This window comes from Stigmatopora argus, chromosome 15, assembly GCF_051989625.1.
Source record: "Stigmatopora argus isolate UIUO_Sarg chromosome 15, RoL_Sarg_1.0, whole genome shotgun sequence".
Classification (NCBI taxonomy): Eukaryota; Metazoa; Chordata; class Actinopteri; order Syngnathiformes; family Syngnathidae; genus Stigmatopora; species Stigmatopora argus.
Window position 1 is genome coordinate 7,159,413 of NC_135401.1, and position 11,031 is coordinate 7,170,443.

Here is an 11,031-nt window from a genome sequence, read left to right on the forward strand (position 1 = left end):
TTCGCTCGCATTTGTTTAGTAACCAGCTCGCACCTTGTTGATGTCGGCAACCAGTGCCCCTTCTTTTGGTGTGTAAGGCCTCTGGTTGTTGGCCCTCATGCGACTTTGGATGGTAAAAAGCAGCACTTCTAAGTTGCCTTTCTCCTGGAACCTGTAGTCATGGACAGCAGTTAGAATTTGTGATTTACTCTAAAACCAAAGTACAAATTTTCCACTGAAACTGACTTGGGGGGCTTCTCCACCGTCCTGTAAGTGTTGAAGGCCTGCAGCTGCTGCTGAACGCCCGACAGCGAGTTGGCCAGTTTACGGTTGTCAAGCACTTGGATGGTTCTCTCGATCCAAGCCAGAAGGTTGGACACCAGGCTCTCGTATTTGTTGACCATCTTGCCCGTGGCGATGGCGTGGTCCAGGACTTTGCCCACCCGTTTGCCCTCCACTGCCAGCTGCTTCATCTTGGAGAAGTAGTGGTAGAAGGCCACCACGTACGTGATGATGGACTTCTCGTCCGGGTTCTCCGTGAACACGTCCTCCGGATCCAGAAGCTTGGTGACGCCCAGCTGCCTCTCGGCCACGTTGAAGGCGTTCTGGAGGTTGTGCGTCGGGTTGGAACGCTTCAGATGGTTGAAGTCTACCAGATCAGGTCTGGAATACAATGTAAGGTCCTTTTAGTTCATCGGAGGTGGTGCATTGGCTCAAATAATAAGAACCAGTTGATGTTCTACCAATGCTGTTGTTTTTTTACAGTGAATATTGCTTTCTTACAGAGGAGCTACCGGTCTTACCGATGTTTGTGTATGAGAGCGTTGAAGGCCATGCCGTCTTTCCAACTTGTGGTGAAGTTGGTGATGTTGACGCTAGCGTAACTGTGGTTAAAAATGAACAAAAAAATTAAAAAGGGAGTTGCGTTTCCCGTTTTGGCAAATGACAAGCTAGACTTAAGTACTGACCCCGCTGTCTTCATCTGACACCACAAAAGAAGAGCATCCTTGGCCGAGCGCGTCTCCTTCTGGTCGGCTTGACCCGTCTCCACGATAATGTCCTGGATCTAATCAGAAAACGCAAACGTGAAGAAATATCCAACGCAGTTTTGAGACACTTTACCATTCAGTGGAATGAGAAAGTCTCAAAAACGATGACAGCAGATGTAGTACAGTAATTACTATATGTAATTTCACCCAAGACACACTCTAATGGACTCCTTCTAAAAAAAAAAACATTAAAGCCACAAATCAGAGAAGTCCCATGACAGATAAACCTTCAGAGGCGACTAAATTTAGCAACAAAAAAAATTAAGCGGCTGGCTTTTTTGAGATCTTTTCACCAAGGACTGAATAATGCAGAAGGCCATATTGTTTGAACTAAAAATAACAGTGTCGCCGTCAAATTAAAAATAGCCTGCCTTTCCGAGAGATACAAAATGTCTTGTGATGCTTTACAATGGCAGCTGCTGACAAAGTATCGCAAAAACCTAATATATGGCCAAACCTGGAAACGGAGGATGATGGTCCAAATGAGGCCCAGGATGAGTCGGTGGTTCCCGTCCACTATATCGTGCGAGCCCATATTCTCCAGGTGGACGCGCTGCTCCTTGAGGAACTGCAGCGCCTTGTCAACATTCTCCAGGCAGTGGATGCGCATCCGTCCCTTGGTGGGCTTCGGCTAAAGGTGGAAAATAGGGCCATATTGGATTGGATAACTTTATTCATCCCGTATTCGGGAAATTACGTTGTCACAGTAGCAAGAGGGTGAGGATGCAGAAATAGGAAAGGCATTTTAGACATAAATAGATAGGTAATAAGTAAGTTAATAAATAAATACATGAATAAATATATAAATAAATAAGTGTGTTGCTGAAATATATTTTATATATATATATATATATATATATATATATATATATATATATATATATATATATATATATATATATATATATATACACAGATGTACATGCATGCATACGGTAGTTTAGTAATTAAGCTTCTGCACACAAAAAATATCATGATTATGAAATGTTAATTTAATAGATGCAGTGGTTCAAAATAATTGTTTATCTGTGAATGAAAAAGGCGAAAACTAATTAATAAAACATTGTAAAAAGGTTTGTAAGATAAAGACGTTTACAACAATAAACCCATATTAGGAGAAAATTGTGCTTTTAAAAATAAAAGTCACAGTTAAGTGAAATGTAATTTTAGAACAAATAGAATTTGTATGCAACTCATTATTTACTTTATTATTTCAGGAAAAGAAAAGTGAAATAATTTTCTCATATTAGAAGATTCAAGGTCATCTGATTAAAAATGTAATCACAGTCAGAACTGTATGAGGGAGAAAGAATCATCACAAAAATGTTCTCCTAATGACATGGAGAAAAAACCCAGTAGCTGGTTTAAATTTTGGGGGGAAATAATTAAAATAAATCCAGAAATTATGTCTTGATTGTGAACCTCGTAGTGTAATATTTTTCCATGATAAACAATTTAATGTATAGATACTAAACACAAATTCTCTGAATCAAGTCGAAACTAAACATACAAAAAAAACGGGCGGCTAGCAAGCAACTTACGAGTCGTTCCCCGGACAAGATTTCCAAAAGTTTGATGAGCATGCGCCCATCACGGAGGTCCAAGTAGAGGTCGGTAATCCGGCAGCTCAACCGAGCCAGGATGGAATTCACCCATTTGGTAAACGTCTTTTTCTGGACCGCCTCGCGCTCATCTGCAAAATAAAATTGGATTTTTTTTTTTTAATTACCAACTCATTCAAGTAATTCTATACATGTAAAGACAGAATCATTTAAGGAAAATGAAGTTGTAATTTCACAAAAATAAGAAATTTCATTCCAAACAATGCTTCATGAATATTTAAATCGGAAAAAGTTCAACGCTGGCTCAAGCCGAAGCCCGGAAAAACAAAGTTGTTGTTAAGTGGACATTTAGAGGCGGTCGAAGAGCGCATTTGCTGACGTGCGCACGCGGCGCATTAGACGTCCGTTCTTGCTGACGTTGCCATAAGAACAAGCACGACCACTTCAAGAAATCACAAATTGCATCCTTGTAATTGATTTTGTCTGTACACGTTTAAAGTGTGGAGTGTTTTCCACTACACTTCAACATTAAAAATCTCTTTTCTACAAAAAGAAATCCATCTTTTCGTTGCGTACTTTGGGACCCGAGCGGTCGCAAAGCAGCATCCAAACGGCGAATATGGCGACTACCGAGGCATATTTGCATGTTTTAATCGCCGTGACAGTTTCACAGTCTACTTGCAGTGCGTGCAACGAGAAGGCTTTATTTATTTAGTCAAGTCCACTTATTGTGCCGTCATTGTATGCTCCGTTTTTTCTTCATGTCACGTCCAAGCCTGCGTGTCATTTGTTTGTTATTTAGCTTTTGCCTTTTCCTTAGTTTTTTTTTGTTCACAACATTGCAACAAACTCCCAACATGTAAATAATTTATGGCCAATGTCGCAAGGCTCGCTGCACTTATGTATTGCCAAAGTGCAACTTAATGCGATTTCAATATCAAATTGAAATTGCATTAAGTCGAATGAACATTGCCAGAAAAAGGAATTGGACGTCTATAGGTGTCACTAGCCCTGAAACATGAGCATTCATTCTCAATGCACTCCTTCACACTCAACGACAGCCAATGAGTCGAGACCACAGACAAGGAAATTCATTATTAAAACGAAGGATGTCACTTTAACATGTTAACTAATTAATTACGCCGCATATTGTTGTATTATTAAAATTTTGCTAAGAATAATTATGGCACACTTGGTTGACATAAATTCAAATTTTACCCAGGTGCAAAAAAAATATCCCCAAACAGGAAATGATGTCACACCCAGAATGGGCTGCAGATTGCAGTCTGCTAACATGCTATAGGCTTTGTCATTCTATCATTAATTCTGGTTGTGATGTCACAACCAGAATTGCATTGTTTTGGGTGGAATAAATGAAACGATAAAAATATAGCTGTATTTGCCTATCTTGTGCAGTCATTTTTATAATTTTGCCATGGTCACCATTTTATAGCACCTAGTAGTGAACCCACAGTCACTTTATATTTCACAAAACTAAACATTTGACCCAAAACATGCGGACCCCAGTATGCATTCAATTTTAATTACATCTCAGATTATTAAAAATTATTTTTTATATTTTTTATTAATGTAAAAATACATCTTAAAAGTTAATTTACTTTATTACTTTGTTTGTATATTGAATTGAATGCTTTTATTGTCATTATCCAAGTATAATGAGATTTAAATCTTCACCACGAAGTGCACAAATAACAACAAATGAACAGATAAATAATCAATACTAATAAATAAGTAATAAATAAATGAGTAGTCAACATAAGTGGTCACATAAGTATGTAAGTACACATAGCACCAAAGTGGTTTATCATAAGTTTTTTTTTAAATGCCAATACTTAACACATTAGCTCCCGTTGCCGATGATATGCTCAATTATCAACATTTTCTCTCAGTATCAGTGAAAGAGGGACTAAAGAGCGGTCTGTTTGACAAGGCTTTCCGTCCTTCATTCCGCGTGCTACTAAAAAGCCATATGACTTATTTATGCTGATGGAATTTCGCTGTACAAGCTTGTACTCAGCTGTAATATACGTACGGCGACCCGTTCCCTTGTTTTCCCCAAACTCAGTCCTTCTCCCCTGAATTTGGATCGCCCACTCGTTAATTGCTCTAATCCTAGACTCACGTATCGTTCAGAACCGACTCATAACTGCAAGCCAAATCCCACGTATGCTTTCATATTGTGCCAAAAGTTAATATTTTGATGCAAAATGTGAGCAAAATGTTTTTTTTTTAATTACACCTTACTATTACACTAGTAACTTGCCATTCAACGGGTTATTTTATCCTGTTTTCTCTAACGCTCCACCATTACAAGGTCGAAATGAAGGAAATAGACCCAGAAGCAACGTAATAAGAAAAGCCAAATACGCTTAAGCGTTAATTATGGCTTTGGACGCGAGCAGAGAGGGAAAAAAAACATCCTAAACCTTTTTAGAAGTTGCTGTTATGAATTATTGAAGTCACTGAACAAGTGGGGCAAAGCCACAGCAGCCTTCGGATAAATAAATTACTACCTAATACTGGAGGTGGCAAAAGTACTTACATTTGAGTAGTACATATGCTTGTGTAGAAATAGGGATTTAATTTAATTTACTCTGAAAAATTAACAGGATTTCTAAGGACAGATTATCAAATTAATAAAATTCTATATTAAATACTTACGTAAATTCACGCAAAAAAGTTAAAGTAACGTAGTACAAATACCTTGCATCTGTACTCAAGTTAATATTGCAGTTTTAGCACAGAACTAAAAAAAACTTTCGTAAGAATTTTTCAGCAAATAAAAAAAAAAATTGTACAAAAGAAAAAAACTTTGCACGTTAGAAAAAATTTCCAAGTATTAAGTACCTGAGTAGTGCATCAAAAAAAATCTAATCAGGTATGGAGACAAAACATTTTTACTCTGTAAGCAAGTACAAAGATTATCATGCATTTCTATTGAAGTATTTTCGTACCTAATATAATTGTACAACTCTTAAAATTCTTTTAATTCAATTAAAATAAATGTTTATAATGTGCTCGAGTAGACTTTCCCTGTATCCTCTTAAATACTTTGGTAGGTTTGTAAGGGGTGGAAAAAACTACTTGACTACACAACATAGTTCAAATAGTCTACTCAACTATTAAAAAAAAAAAAAAATGATTTCCTGCACAAAATCTTTTTTTTTAACAAAAGAATGATTCAGTGCAGACCTTAATTACAAAAACCTTGCTCATGTACCTACTGATAACTTTGTATACGTAAAAATCCATTTGGACTGGGAGGGGTGGCAGCAAAACTTAGCAGCCAGCCCACATGGATTTGATAGCAATCACCGTCAATGGCAGCAAAAAATAATTTTGAAATCGCATATGATAGTGCCTATATTTAGTTTTTCTCCCTAACCTCCCTTATAGTCTAATAGATTCAAAGGGAAGTGACCCTAAGCTGTCCAGGTGACCCCCATTAGTACCTTGCAACTGTCTGAAGCGTCCATCCAGGATGGAGTTGAAGTAAATATTGGAGGCGCTGGAGCTGAGCCAGCGAGCCCGTTTACCCCCGCGGGGGGCTGACAAAGACGACGAGGACGAGGAGGCTGACAACGTGCGGCAGGAGGGGGTCGGCGAGAGGACGGGGACCAGCCCCGGCAGGCTGAGCGGCACCTGCGGGTAGACGGAGCCGTTCCTCTCCGGGTGGTGCTCGCGCCGCTTGGCCCGGCCGACCCCGGGCGCCTTCCTGAGGGGCCGGTGCGCGGGCGGGGTGCTCCGACTACGCACGGGGGCTTCGTTCACTACCGGCGGGTGGCGTCGAGAGTCTCTGGCGTCCTGGACCTTCAGACTGATCCTCACGTCGCGCAGTCGGGGCTGGCCGACGGCGGGAGCCGCCCGCACCAGGCACGGGCTGCTCATCTTCAGCCCTGACGCCCGGCCGCCCACGAAGGCTGGAGCCGTCTCTCCTCTCCTCCGTTTTCCGACTCCGTCCTCGTTTCCGACTGCCGACTCCTCCCTCCCTCCCTCCTTCCCTCCCCTCCTCTCCTCCGCCTTTTCCTCATCATCATCTTCATCTTCACCTGTCATGCGATGATGCTACCGCACTAGAGACCACAGCCAGCCGTCAACTCTCATCCACCTTTTTCCCCCCTCCTTTGACATACCAAGAAACTACGCCTATTCTGTACAATTCACAAGTAGGCCAGTAATAAAATATACAAGGAAAAATATGAGGATAGTGTACTATCCTTGTACTTTTTTCTGCTCTTCAATCATTTTTCTAAAGGCTTGTATCTCACGCCAAAGACAGTAAATAATGTATTTGCTGCAATTGACAGTGATAGACTTCAAATCCTATTAAATGGAAAAGGCTTCCAGCTAATAAATGATTGAACAATTTAGCTTTTTTTAATCCTAAATTATGAGTGGGGAGTTTTTTTTTAAATGGCTAAGTAGTGCAGTCCAAGTGGTGAAGGATCACTGCATTGTTGTTTATTGCTTATTTTTAGAGCTGAAACCTACTCATTTTATTGTTATATTGTTTTGTTGGATACCAACTACTAAAATGCATCTCGTTATGTTTCTGCAAGTAGAAAAGCTAAAGTTTTCCAACAATCATTTTTTTTCTGAGAATCCCCATCTTTCTATCAACATGCTTTATTTTATAAATTGGGACTACTGGGGAACAAAACAGGATTCTTAAAGATTTGTAATTGTTTGAATGAATGTCTTTAAAATGAGATATGACAGAATACTATCTGCTTTTGTCATTTTTTTGGTGTTGTAAAAGTTGGAGAAAAACTAAAGAACCAACTACAATTGTTTTTTTAAGCCGATACAAGATATTTTTATGATACCAAATGTCAACCAGATTCTTATTACAAAACCTTTCCAAGTAGTACAAAATGGTAAACAATCTTGTTACAACACTGAACGTAGTAAAGTGAGTTTTCCAACTTACCTTTATTCCACTTTATCATTTAAATACACATTTTAACAACCCTGCCAATTCATGCTTTTGAGTAACAAACATAACTATTCTTAAAAATTTGACTGATTAATCTGAAAACCACGTATGAATCACTTTAAAAATCATTACATTATAATTGTTGTTTCACGTTCTAATTTTGTCCCAAGTTAAATACAGTATTAAACTAACGATATTTTTTGAGAGTCGAACTTTTGAACTGAATCTTGTTGTGACTCCTAAGCCTTCCATCTTCCTCTCAACCGTCCACCAAAAATATTTGCGGAAACCCCAACTAGCGGTTGCACAGGTGCTTTGCGGCGGGCGCGGCTTAAAGCGTAACATTCCGACGAGCCGCGAGTCGGCAAACCTGCAGCTGTGCGCGTCCGTCAAGATCGGAGTCATTCCAGGAATGTGAGTGGCAGAGGTAAAGGATTGGCGTCACGTGACTTGACCCGACTCGAGTCGCCCATTTTAGGACCCGCCGCCACATGACAAGACAAACGTTCGACCCCAGACTTGTACGCACCTGCGAGGGCTTTGATCCGCGAGCGTTCGAAGAGTCGCGCCGAGCTGTTGTCGTTGTCCAGCTCCTCGTCGGCGACGTCGAAGCGAGTGTTGACGCGACTGTATTGTTGCGAGATCTCCGCATTGTCAAAGTCAGTGGTGGAAGTCATGGTGGGGCTTTTGAGAGATGATTGGAGACGGTGGTGGGTGGACGTCGCAACGTCCTACACGCCGTTTGGTCAATAGGTCAGAACAAAACGGTTATGCAGATTTTATTCCTGGTGGTTTTCTGAAAAAGAGGGAGAAGACAAAATTATTCATTAGCTTCTGTCACAGTGATGCCATGCTATGATTTACATTTTGACGCATTGGTTAGTTCGTTACTTAATCGACATAACGTTACGCAGCCATCATCCATTGTACTAGCAAAATTTTACAAGAGAATTATTAATTCTCCATGTTTACTACCAGCTTTATGCCAGTGCAAGGATTGGTGAGCATTTTAGCACAGCCTTACTATACATTAGTAGTGAGAAATAAAACTAGGATTAAACATTGCTGGATAAACATGTGATTTTGTGATTAGTAAATTGACCTTGCCAAAAAAAAAAACAAGGTTTAGTCAATATGTCAATGGAATATAGTTCCTTTTTTTAGCATCCTTCATTTGACCCCACTCCTAAAAAAAAAAGTTAGAAATTATGTGGACACTTAAAATTGGGCAAGTTATAATACACTTTCTTTTAAGCCAGTTTACGCAGTATGGTAGCAGTCCAGTTAAAAAGGGATACTGACAATAAATGTATGATGTCCTCTCTCTAGTTCAATTTGGTGAACCAAACCCTCACACACACTCCACTCCCAGTGACAGCGTGTTCATTCTTAGCGCGGAATGTCAGTTTATCAGAGTACGGCATGGCTCCCTTATCATGTGTGTCGAGGGGAGTGGCGGTGTTGCCCTCACACACTCCAACACAACCAATGGTGTCAACTTAGCGACTGTTTGAGAAGCTTAGCATGCAAAACAAATGTGTCGCACATTTCACAATCATTTTCGTCCAATCCGTTTTAGTTGGGGAACATGGCAGCGATCACTTGCTGCCAGTCTTTCCTTCTTCCAAAAGGTAGCACATCAATTTTAGTAATTTTACATTTTGGAGGATAGCCGTTTGTAAAGTATGGGGGTGGACTAATGATGCTTGCTTGAATGATGTGCCCGAAAGGTTTCCCTCAGTTTACCATCCGCTATCGTGCTTTTGCAGAATAACCTTATCAAGCCCGTAGGTAGTGGAGGTCAGGGGGAGGTGCTTATCAGCTACATACACACACGCACACAGTCTATGCACATCAAAAAAGTATCCTTCAACAAAACCCTAGAAAATCGATATTTCTCCAGAAATCAATGACAATTTTATTCCATGAGGGAAAAAAGCTATCAAAAACACATCTTAAAATAAAAAACTGTGGCAAACCTCTTTGAGCCATCAAAGCCCTCAAAGAGTCCATTCAATATCTGCAACTATTTCACCGAAACACCTTCGTGTGATGAAACGATGGATTCAAAACCAGATTAGTGAGCATTCTAGTAGCAAGTGTGCACAGAATGAAATAAGAGACAGGCTGACATGTGTGACCGGCTGCATTCTGCAAATCCAACTTCAGCAACTGGACGGTTAAAGAGGACACTAGTCTACACATAACATTATTAGACAGCATCTTCCATTTGCTACTACCTTCAATAGCAAATGACAGAGGACAACTTCAGAGTTTTTACATTACAGAAACCAATTCATTATTTCTTTTTTTGCCAGATCGTGTTTACATTAGTAAATCCAGCCTTGTTCAGACACGAGTCCTTTTAAGGGGAATAACAAGAGAATGTTATTTCTTGTCTCCCTCTGCGTTGTATTGATGTGTTGTTTTTGGATCTATTAATATGGAAACATTTGGCTATTTCTTGGACCGAAAGAGATCATTATAAGCTTAAATAAAAACGTATCTACCATGAAGAGGGTTCAAATGGATCCTCATTGTATTGTTGGATCTAAAAACATCCTTTATAAAGACGCGCACTTCCTGATCAAGTACATTTAGACAAAATGTCCAGGTGAAATTGGATGAACTGTAATCTTAACATTGATACTCACATTTGACAACCTTTTGTCCACTAAAACCGTCCGATTCCTACATTTATAACATGATCAACAAGCTTACGATGACTTTGTGTGACTAAGAAAAGACTTTCATGTGCGAGGTCGCGTCGTCCTTTAACGCGTCATTTTGCGCAAACCTCCACACGTGCGCCGAACGACTAGTTCAATGACGTCAAGTTACGACCACATAGATGATCAAAAACACCCAATCGGGATCCCTTTTTAGCTTAAATCTTGTAAGAAAAGTGTTTGTCGTCACAACAGGTGCTTTTTCAGAGCTAAATGACAACCACTTCACGAAAGCCCTTAAAAAAACATTACGTTTTTAACTTTGCACTTACTTTTTGAAATGCAATCCGTCCAATGCCGTTGCTCGTCCCAGCCGATGGTTACTTTACGGTCCCTTGGACGCATCGGGATTCCGCTCGGAAGTCGGGGGTGCTCCTGCCTGGAGGGGACCGGGAAAAGGGGGTGGGGGTCGGCAGTTAAAAAAGAGAGGGAGGGTAGTGGCGGACTGTACTCCACGTTCATTCCCGAATGGCAGCCGGCCTACCGACCCGCCCTGTGGGGTTAAAAATAACGAGTGGGCCCATACTGTCAAGGGTGACAGTGGGGGGACCAAACATTCTCAAAGTGGCGTGTCTTGAGTTGCGTGTACTTGGACTCCACCCATCATCAATGACACTGGAAAAAGCGCACCCAAAATGTCAAAGATGACAATATCAGAAGACTAGTCGGTCTTATTATTGTCTCATACAGACAGTAGAATATAATGGAATTTTAATTTTGGGTACACTGTAAGGTGATATGTGCTGTGGTAGTTA

The 11,031-nt window shown here is 40.3% G+C and overlaps 1 protein-coding gene across 3 annotated transcripts in view; it reads right to left on the bottom strand.

Moving 5' to 3' along the window:
• The window catches only part of sptb (spectrin, beta, erythrocytic), a 31,672-nt gene extending 20,869 nt beyond the window's left edge, over positions 1-10,803 (bottom strand). The window contains exons 1-8 of one of the 3 annotated variants that reach the window (XM_077620535.1): positions 10,549-10,803; positions 8,077-8,343; positions 2,570-2,721; positions 1,486-1,659; positions 948-1,045; positions 783-863; positions 226-642; positions 34-151 (exon numbers count right to left, since the gene is read on the bottom strand). In XM_077620535.1, the coding sequence (XP_077476661.1) occupies positions 34-151; positions 226-642; positions 783-863; positions 948-1,045; positions 1,486-1,659; positions 2,570-2,721; positions 8,077-8,224 (1,188 nt within the window). In that variant the 5' untranslated portion in view covers positions 8,225-8,343; positions 10,549-10,803. Of the gene's footprint in view, positions 1-33; positions 152-225; positions 643-782; positions 864-947; positions 1,046-1,485; positions 1,660-2,569; positions 2,722-6,063; positions 6,570-8,076; positions 8,344-10,201; positions 10,364-10,548 lie in introns of those variants that run through there. The other 2 variants (XM_077620534.1, XM_077620533.1) reach the window with 2 other exon arrangements.
• Between the last annotated feature and the right edge of the window lie 228 nt (positions 10,804-11,031).